This window comes from Harpia harpyja, chromosome 6, assembly GCF_026419915.1.
Source record: "Harpia harpyja isolate bHarHar1 chromosome 6, bHarHar1 primary haplotype, whole genome shotgun sequence".
NCBI lineage: Eukaryota > Metazoa > Chordata > Aves > Accipitriformes > Accipitridae > Harpia > Harpia harpyja.
Window position 1 is genome coordinate 48,522,635 of NC_068945.1, and position 27,707 is coordinate 48,550,341.

General features: G+C 37.2%; 1 protein-coding gene across 1 annotated transcript; it reads right to left on the reverse strand.

The window, feature by feature from the left end:
• Positions 1-1,556: 1,556 nt before the first annotated feature.
• Positions 1,557-25,181, reverse strand: MOV10L1 (Mov10 like RISC complex RNA helicase 1). The gene is made up of 20 exons (XM_052790950.1): positions 25,101-25,181; positions 24,772-24,967; positions 22,567-22,761; positions 21,767-21,881; positions 20,118-20,295; positions 19,481-19,551; positions 19,001-19,092; positions 18,192-18,250; positions 17,528-17,643; positions 13,948-14,044; positions 12,667-12,845; positions 12,000-12,146; positions 11,187-11,308; positions 10,260-10,359; positions 9,650-9,814; positions 7,970-8,143; positions 7,039-7,188; positions 5,282-5,389; positions 2,709-2,846; positions 1,557-1,926 (listed from the first exon to the last, which is right to left on the reverse strand). Exons 1-20 carry the CDS (start codon positions 25,120-25,122, stop codon positions 1,831-1,833), a joined length of 2,520 nt encoding a protein of 839 aa, XP_052646910.1. The 5' UTR covers positions 25,123-25,181; the 3' UTR covers positions 1,557-1,830.
• Positions 25,182-27,707: the final 2,526 nt, after the last annotated feature.

Genomic DNA, 27,707 nt, shown 5'->3' on the forward strand with positions numbered 1-27,707 from the left:
TGGTAATGGCTTTAAACTGAAAGAAGGTGCATTTAGATTAGATGTAAGGAAGAAGTTCTTTACTGTGAGGGTGGTGAGACACTGGAACAGGTTGCCCAGAGAAGCTGTGGATGCCCCATCCCTGGAAGTGTTCAAGGCCAGGTTGGATGGGGCTTTGAGCAACCTGGTCTAGTGGAAGGTGTCCCTGCCCATGGCAGGGGGGTTGGAACTAGATGATCTCTGAAGGTCCCTTCCAAGCCAAACCATTCTGTGATTCTATGAGTGGACTGTAAACAAGCAAATAAAAGCTTGCTATCTTTTTTTCCCCTCCATTTGTTTCTCTATAGGCTATAGTCCTACCCAAAATACTTCTGTCTGTTACAGAAAGCCGTCTTGTTGTACTGACAGTTCCTAAACACAGTGGCTAGTTGTCCAACTATTCCTGAAGTGTTGTGTGGCAAGACTTAGTCATCAAGGAGAAGACAAGAAAGAAAAACACTGTTTAAGAGTACAGCACAGTACCCAATGAAGCTGATAGCAGGAATACTGCTAAGCCATCAGTTATTTTAATTTTGTCAAAATAAAACAAGATACTTTATTCTACAGCATATTTGTAGAAACGCAAAACATTTTTTTTTTTCCCCTCTCTCTTCAACCCACCATTTGAGGTATTGTTTTGACATACACCACAGCAGATAGCTAGACTGCAGTAGAAAACCAGGAAAATCCTGTGAGATCTCATCTGTATATACAAAGGCCTTAAGAACTGGAAGCAGGGTTTTTAAGTATGCTTGGCTTAAGATACTCAACATCAGTAAAGTGGAGATACTCATGTATCATTACAGTTCACATTCTGGATATATTACTGTAACAGTCCCATAATAAAATTACAAGACACATATATGTCCTTGGGATGGTCCAGTTTTAGGAGGCACTACAGAAGTCTGAGAAAATTGAGAAGCTGAAAAAATTATAAAGTAAGAAAAAGCTAATGTAAGAGTTCATCAATTTCTTCTCTGAAACTTGTAGGATTCAGGCATACTGTTATAGATTCAGGCATACTGTTCTATGCAGAGGCATAAAATTGTACACATTTTAAACAGAAAAGCAAGTAAGTTGCCACTACTATTGTATACTGTTAAATTTCAACTTTTTCGCTCCTTAAAAAAAAGTATTAAAAGTCTTGTTTGGAGAAATTTCCAACCATTTCAGAACATGTGCCTTTCCCTCAGGACAAAAGGTGCTGGATTTGCTCATTACCAAATTTCTGTTAAATATTTTTAATTTCAAAACAGATGAGGACTGAATGCATCTTGAACACTGAAAAACTAGTCACATCTGTCAGTTAAAGGGACTAAGATAAAAATTTTGCTTATCTTTCCACAAACAACAATTTTGATTAAAAAAGAAAAAAATGTTTGATCTAGTAGATAATACTCCTTTAACAACGTATTACACGTTACTAGAAGGGACATGTTTAAATCAATCTTCAAGCAATTTTCTTTAATTACAGTACAGTCACGTTAGACATTTCCCCTGCACCCCCCCCCCCCCCCCGCAACCCCAAATCCTTATGGTCATCAAATATGTAATGCAACATTTAGAGATACATACAATACCAAAGTTAACAACAGCTCTTATTTAATAGTTAGTGCTTAGACTCTTCTTATGGGAAGTGAGAAAATACAATTGCATTACATGTTATTATGTCTACAGTACTTAAGACTGCAAAATCAAATCTTACTATGATATGACAGGTTGTTGTATTTATCAATCTTTCAAATGATTACTAGCTTTAAAAATATTGTAAACTGATCCATATCTAGCAAGGTTAAAGTGAAGACCAGACACTCACTTCTGCAGGCATTCCAGCTCTGAAGGCAGGTCACAACCTACATAAACTCTATTCATTAAACTGTATTCTAACAGTGCACAAAAACAGGGATCCTACAAGAGAAGATTAATGTTTAATTTAAATCATGCTGCTCTGTGAAGTTAATTTTCAAACAAATTAACATGGCACATGAATGCAGGAGATTTAATAGGATCTTTTCCAGAAACAGAACTCTACAAATGGTGCAAGCATGGTGCAACATGGGAGGAAGATACCTACAGCTGCTGTAAGTTACATTTGTTGCATGTAGCTGTAGGGAGACTAAACTTTCTATTCCGACCATTTCTGGAATACTGCTTTCCTTCTTATCCAGAAAGTCAAACATAACATCTTAGCAGATATTAAGAAAAACTCACCTTATTCCTACGGAAGGACTGTGCATGGGTTCAAAAGGAGACCGCCTCCCTGGTAGGCAGTTATATTAATTGGGAACAATCACTTCTACCGCCCTCCATTTAAAAAGTGAAGCAACTGCATTTTGTGAAGAATCTGATTGCATCAGATTATTCAGAACATGCTTACTGGACTTGCAGGCTGCTGGAGAACTTCAGCATCGAGGTTCTGACCTCTTTGAGACAGAAAAAGGAGGTAGGAACCCGTATGCACAGATCAGCATTACAATTTCCTTTGTGCTTGGAAGGCTACTATGTAGGTGCCTGAACAGTCCATACTTATAGCAACCTATGGAGTTCAGATATTCCCAAATGCAGACTGAGTACAGCGTACCAATTCTTAACATAATCTGATGTTCCTTCACATCAGATCAACCCCCCAAATCATTCACTTACTGTAGCAAATACCACATGCAATCCAAAGATATAAAAACAAAACTTACTTTCACAAGAACATGAGGATTTCCCACGACAATCAGCAAAGCTTTTGCTCTAGTAATTGCTACATTAAATCTCTTCGGATTAGACAGAAAGCCCAAACAGTACATGTCATCACCAAATAAGCCTTCATGAGATCGCACCTAAAATTAATCATAGATAATTTTAGAAATAGAGTAATGAGAAAGCAACTTATCTAGCCATAGTGTAACCTTAACATAATATTTGCTTACTGCAGCAATCCATAGCTCAATGTCAACAATGCACAAGTTAGCTTCATAATCCAAATTTCAGCTAGCTAACTATTTCCCACCATTGGCCTTCCCACAGAAGGTCTATTCTCCAACAGTCTGCTAATGCAACTTCAGCAATTTCAAGAGAATGGTGTACTAGTTTTAGTTTAGCATCAGGACTATCCACTATAATTTGAAACACAAGATACCAGAATTGCTTCATAAAAAAAAAGTGATTTTATCTTGTCAGTAGAAGAAATGCTAGAGCTGCTGGTATTCTAATTTTTACAGTTGAATGACAATTCACAGTGTGTCTTTCTGCAAGTCTTCTTCAGTAGTCTCATCAGTGTGCTTTGACTAGCTTAGAAAAAACAGCCAAAGCAACTAGTGTGCTGTAACTACTGCTCATTAAATTTCACCTCTCTTTCATCTATATTTGAACCAATCTTTGATAAAAGAAGATTTTCATGACCTAAATAATGAGTTCTTATAAATAGGGGCATAGTACATAGTTAGAACTACTTTAAGAGAGATACAATGCTGGACTGAAAAGCTATGGTATGACACAGAACAAAGAAAGTAAGAATAGTACCACTATGAAAATACTACAAACTCTTCTCCCAAGCCACAAAAGAACGCCCAAAAACCAACTGTTCCTCCACCCCAGCATTCACCCTGCTTTTCCAGTGATCCAGCACAGATTTTTACTCCTGTCCAGGAGTTCAGTGTGCCTACAACAGTGCATATTTGATGGATGTTGTCTCACGACACAAAGGATTGGTATCACATATCCTGGTAGCAAGATGCCATCTGCAAAAAGCCTCAGTAGCTGTCAGCTGACTTATCAGCTGCTGCTTACACTTCTCAACTCCACACTGATTTCTGTTTAAAAGCACAAAGAACTGTCTCCTGTCAAGAGCCCCAGCCAACAATCTTACATGCTTGAGAAGACAAAGGACAGAAAAGTAGGACATAAAGAACCTGCTGTAGTTTTTCCCTTTATGGGGCTTTCATGTGAATTCAAACACCAGGGATATGTGCATGCACTGGCATAATATCTAGCATTTAGAGAGGGAACTGGCATAGGCCTGCACCTAACCTCAGCTCAACCGCCAAATCTTCTGAAACCTGATGTCTCAGCTGCTCAGGGAGGATTTCCACACTCTAGTTAACTGCCCGAAAACTATGACTACATCTTTGTCTGTCATCTGCAGGTAATGTGCACTGAGATCTTTCAGAAAAAAGAGACATCTGCTGAAGCACGCTGATCATCAAGTTTGCAAAAGAAGGTGAGACAAGGGCTGCCAGCTTCCAAATAATAACAGCAACTCCCTCCCAGTACTCTGAGACACAATCTTCTTTCCCCCTTTGTCAAATGCAAGGGATGGGCTGAACACGAATCCACAAACATCATCTTCCCAAACGTGTGCATCTTCCCACATTTCCTGAATGCTCCCTTTTGTCAGCACTTTTCCGAAAGACCCATTCATTGCACAGAGCGAAACTAAATATCTCTGCATTTTCATGGTTATCTAAAAATCTCCAGTGATGCAGTTTACACCCCTATACCTTCACATTTCCATAGATGTGGTCAACCAAAACCAACTGTGAATAAAGGAGGTGATGTACTATTAAAATGATAGCCTCTGACTAGCATACTGCTGAAGTAGAAACACAGCATGGATTATTTTTTTTTCCCGGACCCTTTCTTCAAGGCATTTGATAGCTTCAGATTCAAAAAGCTAGCACCTTTACCAACATCCCTATAATACAACCAGCACAGCACTTAAAGTGCACCATCAAGATGATCAAGAAAGACTACCAAGTGCTCTCTTACCAATGCAAAATAAATAAATTGTGATAAAGGGTATTCAGCTTCTAGGCACAGTCAGCATTGGTGTCTAGAAAGTCGTCAGCTGTATACCATTAAGTGACAATTCTCAAACTGAAGGTGAAAAAGAATGAAAGAACCTACATCAGCTTTTTAAAATCAAATAGCAATTGCTTTTTAATACTGTGACTTCCACAGTTGTCTCTCTAATATTTATAATACATCCAGTTTCCATTCTCCCTATGCACACTTAAGTGAAAGGTACACTATCCACATGAAACTCTAAAATAAATTCAGCACGAGTATCTACAAAGGTTTAAGGTTTACCCCAAAATCACAGATGCTGTACTGTTTCATGCATTTAAAAATAAGCTCTGTTTTCAAATACTGTGACAGACTGACAAAAACATAGCTTTCAAAAATTTATATTTTTAAAAGCTCAATATCAAAAAGGAAACATAGACAGTTAGACATATACAAAAACTCCCCACAGGACCACAACAAATATACATACTGTTGATAAGATGATAACCATGTACTCCTGCCCTTGAAACTCTTCTACTGTGCCAACTTTAATGTCTGCCAAATCAATACTTCTCAGAAGAAATCGAATTTTTTCCACCTACCAAGAAAAAAAAAAGTGTTTGAAGGAATTTATTTTTACGTTTGAGAGTGTATTACTTCAAAACTGAAAACATACTACAATATACAAGTATGTGATTTAACAAAGGGAATGCCTACACCAAGCTTAGCCATCATCCATTCCTAAGGTTTTAAAATAAACTAGTAACTTTTCCTAAGAAGTATCACACTTATTACACAACTTAGAAGGTGAAGCACTCACTACCATCATTTAAAAAGAAATCAACAGATTTTTAATAATCCAGATTTTAATGAGAAGAACAACTTAGATCCATCAACCCTCTTCTTCCAGTGTGCATTATATCCAAAACCGTGCTTACCACAGATGTGGTAGGGCAAGCAGCTTCCCTCAGCCCCTCAAGACTGTGCAGAGATTCCACCTTTGCTTGCCAGCTCCATCATGCAGAGTGAAAGACAGAGGTGAGATGTGACCTTAAGTACCCTCCCCAAAAGAGAAAGGGAACAAGGAGTCTCACGCACTGGAATGCTGGTATGCATGGGATCAGTATATTACCATCTGCTAAAAGCTGCTTGGAGACTATACCTTAAGTGCTCCAAGAAATTTACCAAGAAATCATGCCTGGCTAAGCTAAGGATTACAGTCAATGACTACTTTCTAATCAGTGTTCCTGCAATACAAGGTGACTTTCTTGAAGCAGACGTTGCTATTATATAGCTTGCATCATAGGCAGGCAGATGAAGGACATAATCATATTAAATGATGTGAAATGTTTTATGGAGTATAAGAGGTTCAGTCACATCAATACTATACATAAATATTTGAAAAATAAACAGTAACTGTAAACATAGGCAGGTGCATACACCTGACCAGTAGGATCAGTACAGGCAGAGCTCTAATTTGCAAGTGAGATTTCTTCAGAAGGGGTTGGGCTTTTCCACATACCTCACAGTGTTTCCCCCAACCCACACATGCAAAGCCACGAATACTGAGATGTGAACATCAAGAAAAACCAATATGCACACAGTCCAGAGCATCCTCTGGAAATGAAAGGAGATTTAATCTTCTTTTAAAATGAAAGCAGACATCACATACTTAACAGACTTGAATATAAATAGTTTTAAAAATAAAAGCACAGCATTTGAAGTTGACATTCAACATTCTCTACAGGTTTAAATAGCAGCACAAACGTCAAGTCTGACTACAGGACAGGTAAGAAGTCCCAATTCCTCTCGTTTCCTCAAAGCCATAACAAGGTGACATGCCACCTACTTCACTACATTTCCCTTTTGTTCCACTCCTCAGTGCAGAGAGTGACAGAATCAGATTGCTGTTCCAGCTGTTAGATAATAAATTCTTGACTTGCGCTCTTTACTCTCAACAACTGAAAAAATCTGCTTCTGTCTCCAAAACTGCAAGCAGATCTGTCCTTTATAATTTCCTGATTTTTAAAACTAAAAAAAGTAGAAGGCCATTACTGCTGTCTTTCTCTAGGTTTAGATTTCAACGGAAACATCATTAATGATTGATAATACACTGTGTAATACGACACACAACAGTGAAGTTTTGAGATATGCCTCCTTGCTTTAACAAACCACAGCCACAATGTGAATGTATTTCACCACAAGATGAAATACGGCAACTGTGAAGTTCTTAGACATCAGTTATACCTGTTTACGATATGGTGTAATCACTCCAATATCAGTCACTGACACTGCAGCATTTTCATTTTTAGCAAGGTGGCAACAGTACTGCATTACTTGAACTGCTTCAGTTGGATTAAACCATGAAGGACTGTGACCTTCACGTGTTTCACTGCCCTGTATTAGTGGAAAGGAAACAAGATGATGAAGACTGGGTGCAGAAGTGACTATATATTTATTAATAGATTATTCTTATACATCCTAAATGCAAAAAAACGTGATGTGATGTTATATACAATTTCTCCTCTTTGCTATACACCCTTTCTGATGAACAAGTATCAGCTGACATTTTATATTGTTTTTTTTAAGCTGGAGAATTTATGGTAAGACTACTTTAAGCATGCAACAAAGGAGTTCAATCTCAACTCAGAATAACGTGTGTTAGCAAGCTGGTATCTTGGTTTTGTGCAAGGTAGAAGAGTTCAAAACCAAGCATCTCCAAGCAGTGGATATTATCACTTTTTACTAACTTCTTGGAAGACTAAAGAAAAGTTTTTTTCCAAAGTACTATTTTTTCCCCTGCCTACTTAAGCCTTAATAGTCCTCTAGTTTTTAGAGGCTTGTATTCACTCTAATGTAGCAAACTCTCATCAAAAGCAATCTAAAGGCAGCTGAGTGTAGCCCCATCTTGGTCAATCTGCTATGAATTTAAATTTGTACCCAAACGTCTCCACAATACACTTCAATGGACAGCTGCTCGCATTCTTAGCAAACTTTTGACTTCAGTAGTTGTTTCTAAAACCAGATGGTCAGGAAGTCACATTACTTGCAAAAGAGAGTTTATTCTTTTTTTCATATTCTTTCTAGAATTCATTCTACAGAAAACTCATCTACAACATCAGCAAACTTCTATCAGGCCTCCTTATTCATACCTTCACTACATCTACATTTTACATACCCTTATTCCATGAAAAATTAATGGAAATCCCTTCCTGGGCAATTTCCCCCAGTGCAACAAAGAAGTTACTACTGAAGCATCTGCACAAACTTCTAGCTCCTTATGATAAAACAATTTAGATGGCAAGGCAAGCAATGCAGAATGTGACCTGTAGTTCTTTACAAGTTTTGTGATCTGCAAAGACAAAAACCAAAGTCTGTAACAGGTAATTATTCATCAGACTTCATAGTACACAGCTCCCAAGCAGATACTATCTTACCACCCATTTAGCTTTTCTAAAGCTGCCGAAGAACTGTATTAAAGGCAAAAACTGCAGGTGTGATCTTATATAAGTAAATACTAAATAAAAGCAGTTTTGAAGGACCACCTCCTTCCCCTCCAAAGGAAAAAGAAAAAAGAAAGAAAAAAAGAACAGAATGTACATGATAGATGAATTGGTCATTCTCCAGTTTCTTAAAACATTTGATCTAAAGGCACGTTCTCTCTCTCTCTCTTTTTTTTTTTTTTTTTTTTTTTTTTTTTTAAGAGAGTCAGATTCTTTTCATGGGGTTTCCATGGATGTAACATGTTTTTCTGAGGAAGTCTTGACAGGCAGAAAGGGACCATGAGAATAGCTAATAGAAGCTGGCCTTAGAAACCAGAAATGTATTTGTCTTTAAATGAAAGAATGGCCGTAAGGAAGCATTCCAGTCAGCAATAACCAGCTCAGAAAAAATATGTCCTGTAAAAAGACTAACATATGATACTCAAGTCCAATGGTATCCCTAAAGCCCTCACACTTCCTGCTCTCTCACTGTGCCAATTCTCCTTAAGCATTGTATAACAAACACAATAATTGAAAAGTTTGCCCTAACAGATTTTAGGAGGAAGCATGACAGGTTTTTCGGTAGGCTGAACCCAACCTAAAGCATAGGGCCAAACACTCTCACTTTCCCCCTTAACGTCTGCCATCAGATTTCCTCCCTCCTCTGCTTACATGGTCATCTAGTCATCTTTTGCTCCCAGTTTAATTCTTCAAATATATTACCACAAGAATGGGAAGACGAGTTAGTAAGTTTAACTTTAATCCTATATTTCAGATTCAGACAATAATCTAAAGCAGCTGAAACATCTGTGCTCATTTATGTACTATGCTACCTCTGCCACTTAACATTAGACTTCAGGTACTTCACCACACAAGAGTTTTGGGAAGCCATCCTTCAGAGGAAGAGGTGATAAAGAAACAGGAACAGTTTCTTTTTTCCCTTCCTGAAATGTGATGTTTGCAAAATTAATCTTTATGTTTAAAAAGAAGGCTTTGTTTATCTTTTTATGTTGAAAGTAGAAGTTCTACTTGCTTATTTGTGGAAAATTAAGTTGTTACGGTAAATGTGGACAATGGAGATGGAAGGGAATTTTAAGCCACTATTTAGAACTCTGCTTTGTGCACATATTTGACTTATTCTGCTTATGAATAGAGAACCCCTTCAAAGAAGGGTTTTAACATGCTGGAGGGCTCAGCATCCTTGCTATTCAGAGTATATATTCAAAATAATCAAGCTCTCCTAGAGAACTAAAGCTCAAGCTAGACTTATCACTAAGTATCAGGGAGCAAAAAGGTGGAAAGGAAACAGCAGGAACCACAGTTTCTCCTTTTTTCATTTAGATGAAAAAATTAATTAAAATTGTAGTTTCACTCACCAACAAAGGATTATATGCTCCACAGGCACTAAAAGCATCCTCATCTCTCAGATATATCTCTCTTGATGTCAGTCTTTCCAGCAAGGACATATTTAATCCAAAAGTCAGTGCAATTTTAGATTTTATTACTGGCCCTAACTGCTTTGGATCTCCAACAAGAACTATCTGTATATGCAATGAAAAAAATCCATCTTGTATTAAATCAGTTATTAAAAAAAATATAGTTTCAATAACAACATACACACTTCAGAATTCAAAGATTAATTTATATCAAGTATTCTGCTTTCCCCCAAACATCTAATCTGTTTGCAAAGAAGTGTTAGGCCTAGGACAGAAGTACATCATTGTTTTAAACTAAGAAAGCATATTTTTATTTTGACATCTTCCACACACTGAATCCTGTCCTACCAACGTAGACTTTTTTTTGATGTAAACCCACTTGTTTAAGTGTGGGAAATGGATATTGTGCATGAATAAGATTTATTACAAGTATTCAGAGTTCCATACTCATTACTAGGAAGTGGCTGCTTGCATGCTACGTCATTCAGAAAAATAAAAACCAGTAAACCATAACTTTTTTCCTTTCAGTAAATGATGTTAAGAGAACTACCTGTCCATTAGCTTCTGAAATCAACCCAATAGGAATCAGGCTCTCTGGTTCATTTGCTTGCCCTGCCTCATCCAGAATCACATGAGTGAAGTGTCCAAGCCTAGAATTAAATAATATGAACCCAAAAAAGGGCTGTTTTCAGATTAGTTCATTCTGCCACCCTGTGGTTGACCTCAGCAATTCTGTTAACTTCCTTGTCAAGTGTGCCAGGCAACTCCACACACACAGAGCAAAGATGGTTATTTTCAACACAGAATATACAAAAACCAACCCAGTAACTTTAATTTGCCATTTGATTTCGCTTACATACTCAGGTATACATAACCACTGGTTATCTTAATTAAAGCATTGTTTACACTACAGTTAAGACACTTGGAAAAGCTTTTGTTTTTCTTGATTTCCTTCAGCTATTTAACTAGAACAATGCACTTGGTATAGCAAAGACAATCCCCAGGCTTTGTTTCTACCAAACAACTCAAGCCAGTTAGGCTTCAGAGTGTCCTTTTACAAAGTTAAAATCAAAGCGGAATCTTTAGTTAACAACACTTGACATGGTGGTTGTTTACAGTTAGTAAAGGTGGCTTGATAAAAACCAAATACAACATAATTTTTAGTGTGATAATCATTTTGAGCCACAGTGTTTGTCAACAGCAATATGATTTCCAAGGCTCCCACTGGTAGTGGAGGAGAAATTATTGTGTCAAAAATGTGTAACATTATTCAAGATAATTCTTAAATTTACCATGGAGAAAGTCTCTGCTGAAACATTACTAAAACCAAGTGGTCTTCTAGGATGACAATTTCAAAATAGAGGCACATGCAATAAACTGTATTACAATAGCTCAAGTTACAGTACAGAGGGTATCTAAAAACTCTGGGTTTTGTAGCATCCAGCTATCTCTGATATTCATATCCATAGTACTCTACCGTGTTGCTGTTTGATAAAACATTCCTGCACTGCTGCATGTGGTAATTATTATTCTGAACCACAATGCTTTCCGAATATCATCACCATCTTTGCAGTAAGGTTTCACCATGTCATCAATTTGCTGCAGAAACAAAAAGGTATTTTGTAAAACTAAATGCCGCTCTAAAACTAGACATTTTAATTTGAATAAAAAAGCCCACTGAAGTCTATTTTAGAAGCTGAGCAAAACACTTAGATTTAGACCTATTCAAACAGTGAAATGAATTCTTCATTAATTTGCCTAAACAAATCAGTGCATATGCAACACATCTGTTTTTTCTTTATTGTAAGAATCAAAATTGAACATATGGATGTTTCATATACATATTTGTATATATATACATACATATACACAAAATGCACACATGATGTGTGTGTACTGTATAAAGATGACAATCCCACTTGCTTACTTTTCTGTGTAAGTAGTCTTAACTTGGAGTCAAAGGCTTGACTTCAGTAACACATTCTAGGATTGCTTTGTAAGTCAAAGCATCTTAACACATTAAAAACCCCACTGATATGTATGTGCTGCTTGTGGAGTTAAGCACTGCAGGAAAGAGGTTAAGATTCTATGCTCATACAATCAGATTAAGGACCATGATCAACATTTTCCAGTTAATCTTCTGGAAAAGCTGAAGTAGTATGTTCATACTTTGGATCCTAAACAAGCCTAACCAGCCTAATAACCACTGATAGTGACATAACTAAATCAGTATTTTAAGATCAAAATATTAAAATGGAAATGTTAAGTGGCAAATATCTATAATATTTACCTCTGCTGACCTGAAGCTAGCATTAACTCGGACCATAGCTCCTGGTTTTAACAGATTGCTTTGATGCAGCCGTAAGCAAATCAGATCTGTTGCAGCATTTGATGGTGCACAAACCAAAATTCGACTACCTGGTAGAGTATAATGTATCTACATTAAAGAAGAGGGACATTAAAAAAGGTTATTTAGAGAAGTGGCAATAGGTCAAACATGCCTATTTTTTTTTTTTTTCACTGAATACAGAATCCAGAAGAGTTTTGCATACACCTTATAGTCATCTATCCTTTTGCAGTTCAAGAACACTAGTCTTAACATTCATGACTAAGTACTCTCAAACTGAGTGTACCAACAGCAGAATTAATTTATGGATAACATACCTGTGCTTCATGAATATATTATGCACTACTATATTATGCACTACTGGAATCACAAATTAGATACTATTCACTAAAGCTTTAAAGACAAAGACATAAAGACTTAAAAATAAGCCATTCAGGAATTCTGTTAAATTCATAAAGATCTTTCTGCTTTCATGGAGCTATAGAAAATGATCTTAAAAAGAGTATTTTGAAAACTCCTTGGGAAAAAAATATGACGGTACTTACAGAATTACTATAAGTCTTCCAACACTGAAAAGATTAGAGATCACTGATTTGTCATCCACCATTACCTGTAAAATAGCTTCAATTACTGTTAATGTTTTTCCAGTTCCTGGTGGTCCAAAGAGAACATAAGGTGTTGGACGACATTCACCACTCAGTATCCTTTTCACTGCCAGTTTCTGTTGCTCATTCAGCATAGGATTGAAAAATTCACCAGCTCTCTGTTTAAGTGGCACAGTTTCACAAACTATAATAAAGATAAGCAAATATTAAAAGTCCACATAAATTTTTTTTAACATATGTAGATTAAAGCAGTTCCAATTCACATTATGCTTCAAAAAGTTTTCATTTTCCTTATGTGGTAACAACCAATGAATTTTTCAAAAATTCTGATTTCATAGAATAGCATGTAGGAAATAAGCCATTAATATTTCAGAAGTGTATTGGATCTTTAACAAAATTGAAGGCCAGAAAAAGAACTGTGATTACATAACCCAACAATCTGTAAAAACTAATCAGTAATTTTAGGATCAAGCTCACCGTTCTATCCTAGAATAGCAAAAATTTCAGTAACTTTCAGTAACTGGTACTTCAGGGATAGTACCAGTACTAGATGACCAGTAGTAAGTCATGACTACAGAAATTTTTTTTTTTAATCCTGTCTGAATTAGTCTAGCTTTAGCTTTCCACAGCAGAATCTTACTAACCCCTGGACAGAAGTGCATTCTAGGTAAACTATTCCATATTTCTTTAGGTATCCTATTGCTACAGAGTGATAAAATCACCCTCTTTGGCAATTAAGTACACTGATTATTTAAAGTCACATGTTCCAGAAAAGCATAGGAATGGTCTAGGCTTTCTGAGAACTTTTCTAAAGTTTTAGCATCTTTGGCAAAGTAGCTATCCCAAGGATGAGACACAGCATCCCAGTAACAAGTTGGAAACTTTGAACATGACCAAAAATTTTCCAGTAAACAATGGGGAAATGATAATTTATTCAGCACAAAATATATCACTAGATGTCTGCTGCCCCCTCCCTGGAAGTGTTCAAGGCCAGGGTGGATGGGGCTTTGAGCAACCTGGTCTAGTGGAAGGTGTCCCTGCCTATGACACGGGAGTTGGAACTAAGGTCCCTTCCAACCCAAACCGTTCTATGATTCTATGAACTGGAGATGTTTAAGTAATCCACAGAAAGACTCTAATGCAACTTCCTGCTAGCACCATTCTAGAATTTGTCTTTAAAAGACAGAGCACAAGGACATCTAAAAGGTATCTTACTCAGCCCTGGTTTACTGAAGTGGTTGCAATCCTGAACTGTCTATACTTGAATATAAAGTATTAAAGTATACCAAGTTGGCTTGTTTGCGCAGCTACTTTTATCACATCTGTTATGTTCATCTCCCTTGATGCCATGCATTTTGCTTGATGGTTCTGCAGTTTTTTTACCTGAAAACAGCAAGTGAAGATAAATGCATTTATAACCTTAAGATGACAGGAAACCATCTTCACTAACACTTTTGAAGTTGCTAGGATTTAATTTTTCCCATTAAATAGCATTATCCCATTAAATAGAATATCTACTGTGAAGACAGAAAGATAGAGTAGTAGAAGGTGGTGCTAGGAATCCCCACCTTTTAAATTTAAGACTTCTAAAAGTTTGGCTTATGTTAACATTAAACATTTATTTTGCAGTCAGCCATGGCTGAATAACTTGTTTCCTTCCACAAAAGCTAACGTTCACACTCCATACCACTAAGCAAGATGATACCTCTTTCAGATTGCAGCATGGAAGAAAACTGCTTGTAGGGAATGTGGTGTTTGCAAGGTTCTAGACCAGATGCCTCAATCATCTCATAATACTGATCCCAATCCAGTAAAGTGATGAGTGTTAAAGGTTGATTACTCCTTCTTGTACAGGACAGAGGTATCATCCAGATATGTTTGCTGCTTCCCCAGAGCCAGGATGTCATGGAAAGACTGCAAGGCTCATCTAGTCCTTCTGACTACTCCTTTTGCTGATTACCCATGTGGATAAGTGACACCTTGAATAGATCAAGGGGAGGATCATATAGCTTTGGGGTAAGCATGAGGGGTCCAGGTGATGTTCTCCACCACACTTCTAGTCAAACAGAAAGGCCCCAGCAGAAGCAGGCATCTTGCAGAACAATAACTAGCTGTGCTGCTGCTCTCACCAGCACAGCTCTGGGTCTATGTGCAGGAGCTCCTTGACTGCACATTATTAATCGCAAAACCAGAGACATGTCTGAGTTGTTCCATCCTGCTGTGGTAACAGCAATCATACTGTCTGGTGGACTGTAACAAATCCCCACCAGAAGGAAGACAACATGGATGAGACTTCTGACAAACAGTTCACATCAGTGTCCTGATCACAGGTTGTGCAGCTTCCTGGAGATTTCAACCATTCACATGCCTGCTGCAATTCACCCAGGAAATGTCTAGAATTTCTAGACTGAGTTGGTGACAGCTTCCTAACGTAAATGGCTGACATACTGATCAGAAACAACACTCTACTAGACTTGCTGCTCATATACAGGAAAGAGCATGTGTCCATACGCCAGCTTTTGTTGCAGAGATTGCAAGATTGGAGGAGGGCTAAGAAGGTAAAGCAGCGGAGTCAGAAAACTCTGGCCGTTCTAGAGCAAACCTCAGTTTCTAAGAAATCACCAGGCAAAATCCTCTGGGAAGCTACCATGTGGGGAAAAAGGTGCCCAGGAGAGCTAAAAGTTGCTTATTGAGAGCTCATAAACAAACCATCCTGTTGCACAAGATCATCAGGAATTTCAGTAGAAGGCCTGCTTAGCTAAGCTTGTAGCTTCTTGATGAATTTATAAAAAGCTTAGTACAAGCAGAAACAAGGACAGGCAAAATATAAAAACACTGCTTGGACAATTGGACAAAATCAGGAAGGTCAAAGAGATCAAAGCACAGCTGAAGCTAAAAAGTGGCAGGAACAGAGTAATAAGAAGGGATTTAGCAAGTGTTGTGGTGGAAGAGAGACAGTTCAAGGATTATGGAGGCTCACAGATGGGTAAGAGAAGACAATTTATTGATGGATGATATGGGAAAGAACTCAATGTTCTTTCTGCCTCACATGCAGGGCTCCAGACTCCTGTGCAAAGTAACAGTATGGGAAGGAAATGGACAAGTAACAGAAGGGGAGGACCATGCTACAAACTGCTTAGAGACACTGGATAGGGTAGATGTGATTCACCACGCTGATTCCATTGTGGACACTGCTGCCTATTATCTACAATAAAAACATAATCATGACAAGCCAGGGAATGTCTCTGACAGCAGGAAAAAGCTAATATTGCTCCAATTTAAGACGGACAAGGAAGATCTGGGGAACTATAGCTCATCAGTCTCACTCCAGTCCCTGAGAATATCATGGAGCAAATTCTTCCAGATTCCATGTCCTTCACACGATTGGAAAAAAGGGTGACCAGGAATATTCAACACAGCTAAACCAAGGGGCAGACCTTTCATGACCAACCTGATTTTCCTCTATGATGAAGAGACTATTATGTGGACAGACTACTACGTGGACAAAAGAAAAGCAGTCATTGTAATACTCCTTGACTTCAGCAAGGCTTTTGAAATGGTTTACTTACCACATTGTTATTTGTAGCCTGAGGACATATTAGCCAGATTAACAGACAGTTAGATGAGTTGAAAATTGACTGAATTGCTGGGCTCAAAGAGTATTAATCAATAGTTCGATACTCAGCTGGAAGATGGTGAAAAGGTAAGAAACCCAGGGTTGTTGTTGGGACTGATATTATTCAGTATCTTCATTAATGACTACAATGAGACCAAATAACACCCTCAACAAATCTGCAGACAACACAAAATCAGGAGTCATACCTCAAATGCCTGATGGTGCATCTTCAGTTCAGAGAGACCACGAGAAGCTTGGCAACAGAGCCAACAGAAAAACTCATGAAATTCAGTAAGGAGAAGTGGAAAGCTCCACACCTGGGATTGAATAACTGTGAACTAAGATAGGTCGAGAACCTGCTGACTGAGTAGTAATCCTCAGGCCCTTCTCAAGATCCTGGGTTACTGTGGATGGTAGAACTGTATATGAGCCAAAATCATGTTCTTGTTATGAACGGGAGAACCTGAGAGAGCTTGAGTTTTTAGTTTGGCCAAGAGGAGGTAAAGAGGCAGTCTAATAGCCCATGATGGCTTAAATCAGAGTTACAAAAGAGACAAAATCTTCTTTGTAGTCACATGTGATATAACAATGGACCACATCCACAAGTTACAGATGGAAGATTCATACTGGGAATTAGGAAAAAAAGCCTCGAGTGGAGAGGTGGTGAAACACAGGTTATGCAGAGGCTGTGGAACCTCTAGACAAAAATAAAGAAATACCTTCCTCACCACCCCCAAAGCGAACTTGATTTAGTGTTGGTGACAGTCCTGCTTCAAATAGGAAGGAGGACTAGGGAACCTGCTGAATTCCTAAGACAGATTTCTACATTTTCTCCATATAATTTAATTAGAAGTTAAGAAACCTTGGTAAACCTACTCAGAACAGGATGATTACTTTCTATCATAAAATTATTTCCTGCCACAGTGACAGGACTTAAGTATCTACTCAATAGTAGCTACAAAAACTAGTCTAAGGCAAATCTGGCAATTCCAATTATAAATCATACAGTTTTTTTATAAGCACTTTCCATTTGAGATGGGAGTGTTAGCTTAATAGTATCAGTTATCATAAAATCCCCTGTCCCCAGGCAGCAAACAAAAACTTCTGTCATCAGAAAGCAGCAGAATACAACTTTGATTCTTTGATACTCCACATTATGCAAATCCTTTCTAACAATAGCTGTACAGTAGGTGTCTGTTACCAATCTGAATGGTAGTCAGCATTTTAAGGAACATTTACAGAATAGATACCTTACATTCCTGCTGGGAACACTGTTCAAGGCCATCATCAACACCACAATACTCAGTAGCATTCTGGGTCTTGATAACTTGCGGTGATTGTAAGACAAGCCTTTCTGGAAATAACACTTCAAATTTAAAGGAGAAAGAGAGAGTAGAGAAACTTGAAAGCCACACAAACACTGTGCACATTTCACTGACTACATTACTGCTGATACGTCAGCTTGCTCCGAGTTGCCAAAACTGGTTTATTAGAACTAAAATGGGTAAAGACCTGTGTGAAGGTCATATGGATCGTTCTACTCAATCATAAAACAGGAAATCAGTGCTTTTTAATAAATTCTGAGGTAACACAAAACACTGCCATTTCATTTGCTATTGTTCTAACAGTATGATTTCTACAGTTCTTATTGGCTCAAACAGTTCACAGAAGTTTGTTTCCACTCCTCTCCCTGTGATCACCAACAGATGAAATCATTCTGATGACTCTTACTCTAGATTCAGAGAGTTGTTTGTAAATAAATAAATAAATAATAATAAAAAAATTTACAGAAAACTCCTCTAAGAACAAATTACAATGCATTCCTCTCAGTATGCCCTGATGTGAAAGCAATATAAAACACAAGACTCCCAACAAACAAACTCCTCTAGACAGCTTAAGTCAACTGAAGTGTACCTTTTTCACCCAGGTAGATAGCTTGCTCAACTGCCAAATGGCATCGCCTGCTAGTAAGCCTGTTATCAGAATACAAATTTGTAGATTAAAGTAAAAGCTTACATTTCCATAAACTACAACAGCATACACCTACAAAGTATCTGGTATTTTTTTTACTATGCACCAGTGCATATAAAAATAGGAGTTTTTTTTATGTAAAACACTTTTTTTTTTAAAGAAGCATCTATTGAGAAATATGCTGCAGAAGCATCAATCAACAGCTTTGCTATGAATAATATTGATACATACATTCTCAAGCTCTTCAGTGAGAAAAAGATGGCCTAGTGTTCCAGACTTAGATAGCTTTGCACAGAAGATTAAGCAACTGTATACAGATAATAACATCCCATGAACAAAACAAAAGTAAAAAAGGATGGGTCGTTAACATCAGCAATTTTTTTTGCTTAGTCTTGCAGCCATATTAGCATATTTTTTTTCTTTAAAAAAACCCCCCAAACCCAAGAACCTCCCCCACCCCCCTCCAAAACAAAACACTCCCCCCCGCATTTGACTGCTTGGCTTTGGTGCAATCATTTAGAGAGGCTTAATGTGAGAATTCTTCGTACATAGTGACTACAGTTGCAGTCTTTTACTAATGAACGTAGTGGCAAAGGTGTGTTGAGGGAAAGAGGTGAAAGAATTGGCAAGATCTTAATTATGTCCTTCTATCTGCATCCACCAAAACAACCAATTGACAGTCATGTATATTTTAGAAGTCACTCTAGTAGAGAAATCATTAAATACCACTTTTTGGAAACTTATAAAAATACCTGCAGTGAACAAATTCCACATCCATGGGTTCCAAGTTGTAAGTCTGTTCAAAGTCTGCATTAAATTTAAGAGTAACATCTTCATTACATATCTGTTGCAATGATAAAAAAAAAAGTCAGTTTACTAATGAAGGTTTAGCACTTTAAACACAAAGAAGCATCTCTGAAAGCACTGAACACCCCCCCTCACCCCCCCATTACCTCCAGAAAGAACATCTATATTTACCTTCTATCAACACATTGCATATCTAGATTACGAGTGCTTTCAGAGCAGGTAAAGATTATAATCTAGAAAGAATAGGGAAGCCAAAGACTTAAAAAAATACAGTAAAAATTCAAAATCACCACTCAGAATGTAGATAAAAAACATCTGGCTTCCTGAAAGTCAGGTTAAACTAGTCTTTAACTCCATGAATTGCCAGCTTCCCCTCTGAAACCTGTGGGCCACAGTATTTTCAACAGCACATACACCTTGCTTACCTCAGTAATATAGGCAACGTACTCTATTATATGCTCAGAGTAGACCTGACTTTTCAGTATCACCTTATCACCTAATTGTAAACAAAGTTAAAAGGCAACATACTGTTACAAGGAATAGTAAAATTCTCACCACACCACTTAATTTCTTCCTCTTTTGCGTGGTTAAACATCTAGCATCCTGCAAATTCCTAAACTAACTTCAGCAAAGTTGCTGTATTCGTGAATACCTGTTCTGAAATGCCATATGCAGTTGTATATTACATTTTAAAAGGCACCTAATATTGACGCCATCAGACAACATATCCTGAAAACAATATCTTGTATATTATTTGAGATTCTGAATTCAATTGTAACTACTTTCCCAACTTTTGCTTTTGATATACCTATTGTCTTTTATTACTACAACGCACACTTTATTTTTGCTGAAAGCCCCATATAAGAACATACTGCTTCAGACAGCAGTCACTGTAATACTCACACTGAGACACTAACAGTGCAGTTCACCTGTCTAGTAGCCTAGATGAATAACTCTGTGTTCAAATATATGAAAGACTTCTTTAAACAAATGAATAAGCAATGGAGTTTGTATTGCACTGAAAATATTGATCAACATGCTTTATCTCATGTTAATTACTACCTGTAATCAGGTGAGGTCTGCCCTCTTCTACTCCTGGCACTTCCAATACTAAGAAGTTCCCATTTCTTTTCAAAGTAACCCCACTCATGTTAAAGTCTTTCATCTCCATTTCTGCATGGATTTCTTCAAGCCACAAGAGAGCAGAAAAGTTTGCTTTATAATTATCTAGATTAAGAGGCTGAAAAACAAAACAGTATACATTACTGTTGTAACTTCTACACTAAAATATGGAACCCACTATTCTTAACATTATACAAAATACCTCTTAAGACAGACTGCACAGCAACTGAGCTGCCAATTAAGGCACCTAAATACATGTATCTATACACTAGCTAATATTCTAAGCTCCCCCAGTAGTCAAAGCAGAATTAGCATAGTCCTTGGAGCTCAAATACAATAGCCAGCCAGCTACCAAGTCTCTCCCTGCTACAATGGCACTTTCAACATCTGAATTCAGGGGCAGTCTACAAACTGACTCTATGCTCAGTGCTCCCAGAGAGCAGTACACTGCCCAGAGGTGGGTGAAGAGATAGTCATGTCAGTCTTGGCCTGACTGATTATACAACTTATGGCAAGCTGAAAGAACCTGAACTTTCTCCCTCTGAGCTTAATGCATCTCACTGAAGAGGTATTCTCTAACAGTACAAAGCTCTATCTAAACAATGGCTGATAGCACAGAATGCTTCCTATTTGGTATCTTCTCACTCAAATACAAGACAAATGAGCAGTGCTTTCTGGAGCAGACTTAAAACAGTCACCAGTACCAGACAGATCTTAAGGTGTGGTTAAAAAAATTTACCATTAATGGCAGGCTTTCAGTATAAAATTATTTTAAACACTACAGAGTTTTATCTTCTTTTTGAGAGAGGGTCACTAACCTGCTATCTTAATGCTGTGATCTCAGGTTTTGTGAGCTGTTTAGAAAGCAGACAACAGCCTTTTACATTTTTGAAAAATTAGTTATCAGTCCCAGTTAAGTCCTTAAAAAGTTAGGGGAAAAAAAAGTGTTGCAGCAATGTTCTACCAGAAATCAGGACAAAGTTTTGGAGAAGGAATCACTGTAATCACTGTAATATTCTTGTTAGACTTCAGGTTTGGTGGTGTTTTTTTGGTTTTGGAGTTTGGTTTGTTTTTTTTTTAATGTATTCTGAAATCACTATACTTGCTGGAAGAATTTGAACAAGCCATAGTGAATGAAATCTGAGGATTTTTTTTGAAAAAGTTTTGAACAACCAGAAAAGAAACCTCTATTATTGCAATAACTTAAGAATTTCTGCTTTCATTTGCTATGAAACAACTGCTGGACTACTGTTCTGACACCCCCAAAACCCCTTTCCAATGATGCCTAAAAAGCGAGACTGAAGAATAATCTTTGTTCAGCTTCTGTAATATCCCCCCGGCAGTATACTTCTACTTCCTTTTCCGTTTGTCACATTTACCCTTTTGTACTCTTGTAAGTTTGGATTCTGTGACATACTGAAACCCACGGAAGTTACGGAATACAGACTAAAGTCTTAAGTCTACTTGATAACAGTATTACATCATCTTCTATTACACCAAGGGCTATACATTTTTGATAAATTAAGGCCAGCTTGAACAAACACACTTACATAAAATATACCTTCTTACATAAACCTACACTTGCATACCTCTGCTAGGAAAGGCTGAAAGGTCAGTATGTCTAACTTCTGCTCCACACATCTTCTTAAGTCATCTGGTATGGTATAATGTGGGAGAAAGCTTGGCAAATACTTTCTGTGATTTCTAAAACAAAAATGTATGACATATCATTTAGCATTCTCAATTTATGTTATGTGAAAAACAGCTAATGAACATGCCACATCACCAAGGCTACAAAACCAAAACACACACACACCAAACCCAATGATTCCTTCAAAGTGACAATTGAGAAGTTTGCTATACTGGGAAGAAAGGTAGAGTGTTCCAGTTACAGATTATTTGAAAACATCATTTGTCTGCTTTTTCAGTTTAGGGATATTTTTATAACTAAGCAAATACTATAAGCATAATGGAAGCTTATTTGCGAAAGGAAAATTTCTGAATGAAAGATAGGAAGCATTTATCAGATATAGATGTCGAAGTTGCTTGAGGAGTTAAGCTCTCTCTGAAAACTTTCTGATTTTCCATCTTTTTTATTAGTAACACTATTGTTACTTGTAGATTACTATGCAACAGTGTTCATCTTGTTTATCACCTCATTATATAGTGGGAAGAGCTCCTGTTTGACAAAGAAATCAAGCAGTTCATTACTAAAACAACCTCTTCTATCAGTAATGTCCACAATTACCTTGTTTACAACATACATGTATAAACACGTACAGACTCTCCCAGTTTCACATTTTCTTTGTGAGCATTGTAGAACAGATACTGCTCTATTTGGTATTGCTGTATTAGGTAAGTGTTATTTTTTTTGTCTAATTCACACTACCTTCTGTATTTAGGGGCAACCACTGTTGTCTTCCTTGGCTGAGGTTCTGCAATAATTTTAGGCTTTCTTGGAGAAAATGGTTCCACAGGTGCTATTAGTAATTCTTCCTGATTTGTTATGGTGGCTTCAATATAGCGTCCAACAGTAAAATCAGAAAAACCAAGCAACAGGAGTTCTCTACTGTGTCCAGGATTTCTTCAAGTAAGCAGAAGTTATGTTCTTAAAACCATCATGTTCACACTTTATTTTCCCCAGCCACAAGTATTTTTTTTAAAATAAAATTGTAGATTTTCATTTCAGTAACATGTGAGAACTGCTCACTTAAGGTAATTCCTCTTACTTACTCCCCACCCTGAGTTCAATACAGGTATCGTAAATAATAATATATATATTAAAAAAAAAAAAAAGAAAGTCTCAAAATCCCAATTTCATCAAAAGCTTGGGTAAAGAGATCCCTCCCCTAACATACTAGGCACAGAATTAATACTTCTTTCACAAGGAATACCTTGGAATTACTGTTACTGAAAAAGATTAGCAAAACATTTCAAATCAGAGGAACCTGAAGCATATCGCTTCACTGCAGCAACAGCTTTGCTCTACCTTGCTTAAGGCTGCTCAGAACTGAACCCTAACTGTAAAGGCATCAAATGGAGAAAATAGGAAAGATCCTATGTTTCTGAAAAAGCACACTTTATATGTGTAAGCAGTGCTTGGGGAGTGACAGAGGGGGGGAACCCCCCCCCAAAACCCAGAGGGAACAGTTTCTTCAGATTGGTTTCTAAGGAACTCAAGACAAAAGATCGAACACACACCATCTGCTCTGAAATCCCTTAATGAACTCATCCCAGCACTACCCAGAGCCCAATTCTCTCCTCGGCACTAACTATATGGTCCAGCACCGTTACTATGTGTCTGAAACAAAAGCATCCCAGTAGGATACCAGCTTACTTTCTCTTTGCCAGGAGTACCACTTTTTCATATCAACTAACACTACCTGCTCAGGTTAAAGCTATAGCCTGGTTTTCTCTGATACATGAACTCAGTGCAGACACTGAACTGTCCAGATTTATAGTCTAAATTTTCAGTCTCTATGGTCTCTGTGGCCAGCAAGCACTTGTTACCTTCATGCTGCTGCCTCCATGGAATTGTGTGTGGCTTGTTCCAAATTATTAGAAGATTTTCAGACTTCGTGGCATTTACAGATCTACAGTGAAATATAAATTGTTCTTTCCACACGCCTTTCTCCACAAAGGCAGGCCATGCTTGCATCTTATCTTTCAAACTGCAGTTAAAACATCCTCCTAAGAAAATTTCTACCCCTTGCCTCAGTATTCAAAATGGTAACAGAAGTAGTTTGAAAGTTAATGCAGTGTTACTTTAATGAATGAAACCATTTGACCTTGATTTCCCCTGTTCAACTTTCAAATTATGATCATAAGAATCAATGGTTGTGGTACACAGTTTGTAGAGCTACAGCTGGAAGTAACTGAAAAGTACATGAAAGTAAGCTTTCCAGCATGAGGGTCCTACTTGAATTCTGAAAGAGCTCACACAAACCCACTTCTTATTCTTAACTAAATCCATGAAATATTTTGTACAGCAAAGTATTTTTGTTTTTTAAGGGTTTTCCAAGATCTACAAACCACTTCCTCTATTAATTACACCTTCAAGGAAGAAAGCTTTTTTTTTTTTATGTCAGCATAGATAATCTGCATTTAATATCACAGGACAGGGAAGTTTAAGATCCAGCCATGTAGCAACATGAGTATGACGTCAGGGTACCAAGACTGGAAGAAACATATCAGACATAACTCAAATTCCCAGGAAATCTACGTTAGCTCTAGTGCTCATGGAGCAATGGGTCTCCTGAAAAGAATATAGCCAGCTGTAGGCATTATCTTCACCTTACTGTGGTGTTTTTTTTTTTTTTTTTTTTTTTTTTTTTTTTTTAAAGAGAAGTTATCTACTCCCACTATATTTCTTCATTTACTACTACCATTTTCTTCCGACAAAAATCAGAATCAAGCATTAAAACGCTAACTACTTTCAAGGTCTAATATAGGATTCCACATCATTTGCTAATATGTACTGGCTTACTTTATCCTACACCAAAGAGAACTGTGCCCAGAATAAGGGAACTATTAAGTCAATTTTTATGACTTGTTGCCATTGTATCAGTCAGAACCAATGGAAAGAAATACTTACACAGCTGTGCATATGATCACTATGTATGTTTTTCCACCTGGTGGTATGACAATTTCTCCAGTAATATTGACATGCTCTATTGGTTGTTCCACATCTTCTCTTTGCTCATTTTCTCCATTATGTAGATTGTCATCTTTCACCAAGGAAAAGTTTTCTTTTGTCTTTGATAAATTCGTATCCTGAGAATTAATTTCTTCTGTAGTAAACACATTATAATAAATTCTGTTACAACAATTGCTATGGCTAGCATAGGCAAGTCTTCTCAAGCAACCCTACAGGTCTTCTAAGGAATTAATACTCAGCATTCAAATGTTAACATTTCACTCTACCTGGAATGACTCCATTCTTCATAATGGATGTATTATTCAGTGACTCATATGTTGTTCCTCCACTGTCATTATATGAATTAATCGCAGCTTTTGAGAGGTTTTCTTGATTTATTGGAAAAGACGACAGATATGCTTCTGGACTATTCTCACATTTTTGAGGAATCTGAAGACTGAATTGCTTGTCTTTCACCCATCCAGCTAATCCGCAGCTGATTAAGGACTGTGGTACACTCCCTTTATTCCTGGAAGTAGTTATGTAATTAATTACATAATTAAATGCATAGTTTATATTCTTGGGAAGCTTAATTCTACCTGAAGTCAAATACAACTGTCTGTAGCAGCTTAGTTCACTATTATTTCATAACTGCTATCAGGAAGAAATTGCACTGCTGCTTCTAACTCATGAGAACTAGAACCTCTCCTAAATGTTAATATTTCTAGGTCATATCAACTACCATATGAAGCATACAGAAATATGATGTGTAAAAAAACTATGGTAACTTAAAATTTATCACTGTGTAACTAACTCTTAGGATATGTAGTTACAAATAGAGGGTATTCAGGTGTGACTTCATTCGAGCCTGTATGCCCAGATGTGAAAAAAACCCAACAAAACCCAAGAGAAAACCACCAAAACAAAAAAACCCCCTCAAGGATACACCAACATCATTCTTCAGCATCCAAGTTACCCCCCCCACCCCCAAAACAAAACAAAAAACCCCACCCCCCCCCAAAAACCACCACCACAAAAAAAACCACCACCAAAGAACACTTAGGAAAAAAAAATCTGGTCTGCTTTTAATACATGAGTATGCAACAGTCCTCTTGTTCTAAGATTTTGAGAACAGCGTATCTGCATTTTAAATTAAACACACTTACAAGTAAAAACATTTACTTTAATCCTCATTCTAGAAAGGATTTTATTAGGATTGAAAAGGCACATAGGACTGGGGAGTCTCAAAGCACTATCTGCAAGATAGGCGCTCAATAAAAAGACTATCCTGAAGACACCTAATTCAATATGAAATTCTCTTTAATTCCATAGTATTTGGGGGTCACCTGAAGACCATGAACCACAAGGCTCAACTGTGAGAGGCTTCTGTATGAAAGACAGGTTTACAGACTAGAGAATGATGGAAAGGAAGAAAGCTTAGAAAATCAGAAAGGCTTACTCTATCCAAATGATCATTCTTTTAGATTCCCCCTGCTTCAGAGTTCCAAAATTAGTCATTCTTGATACTTCCAACCCTCCTTTGTCTCTCATTAAGTTTTCATAAGGCTCATCCAGACTGACTCGATTAGAGTGAGATTGTCTGTAAAAATAATTTTTAATTTTAGCTAGCGATTTTGAAACACAAATAGACTCAGCAAATATCTTTGATTCAGCACAAGTTTAAGAATCACTATACCAAAGCATAGTCACAGTATTTAGGAAGAAGCAGGTGAGGGTGAGAGGGTTCATTTTTTCTCTGCTATTTATACTTCCAGGACAATGAGATTACCTTTACCAATCTAAGCAGCAAATTAAAAACAACAAGCCTTTTGTCAGCAGCACAATAAACCAGCACAAAACCTTGGATACAAGGGTAAAGTGATTAAGAAGCTAGCTACTCTTTGGTGAAGAACTGAATCAAATTGTGGCTGAAGCTGTTATGGATCTGTTTGGGAGCTGAACCAAGCCACAACAAAGAGCAGCTCCTTAGCAAAAGTCCTGATTAGCACTGGAGCTGAAGAGGTAAAATGACCAGACCGGAAGTGTTTCTACATGTACCCCAAGCACTTATTTATGTCTTCTGCTTACTACTACAATCTGAAAGCAGCAGACTGAAGAAGAAATTGAAAAAAGCTGAAAACCAAAAAGCACTCTGAAAAACTACCACACATATTACTGATGAAAAATGCCTATGAAACACAAGTCACATGCTCTTTCCTGCGACAGTGACCATAACTAACCTGTCAGTTTCAGCTACCTGTAGAAACCATTAAAAAAAAAAAGTTTCTATTGTACAATTAAGAAACTATTCAGTTAGATAAACTGGCACTAAAATAACTTGGAAATATTTTAACAATCTCACCAATATTTACATACCCTAAGTATTCCTTAGTTATCTAATACAATAAAGTAGAAAATGACTGCAGCTGTTCTTTATTAGCTACATCAATTTACTAGCAAAGCCCACTAGATGTCTCCCATTGCAGCTCAAGCTGCCTCAATTTTTTGATATGGTAGGAAATACACTAAAACTGAGAGATCAACCCTAAGGTCTACTTTTGTAACATTACTTTAGTAATAATTTTCCATATAAAATCCGTCATTAAAAACAGGTCCAACTGACAAAATAAATGAACAAATTGTACTGTTGTGCAGAGTGATGTAAACACCTCAAGCTCCATCTAGGTACAATTTAAATCTATTATATCCTTTATCTCCAGTGAAAACAAACATCTTATTCCATTCCTCGTAGTTCCTTTGAGGACATATGTACCGCCCTTAGCTATATTTCCTAGAGATCAAACAAGGCAAGTTCTCCCAAAGGCTATGTTTGAGAGGTATCTGAATGTCCTTTTTGCTCTCCTGTGGACTTTCCAGTTGGTTGATAGCTTATT

Excerpts from the sequence above, each read along its gene's own strand:
- MOV10L1 (XM_052790950.1), bottom strand. The coding sequence starts at position 25,122 with ATGAAGAATGGAGTCATTCCAG. Across the intron at positions 14,045-17,527 it reads GTTCCCAGCAGGAATGTAAG|GTAAAAAAACTGCAGAACCA; the intron begins GTATCTATTCTG and ends TGCTGTTTTCAG. Across the intron at positions 5,390-7,038 it reads TTACACCATATCGTAAACAG|GTGGAAAAAATTCGATTTCT; the intron begins GTATAACTGATG and ends TTTTCTTGGTAG.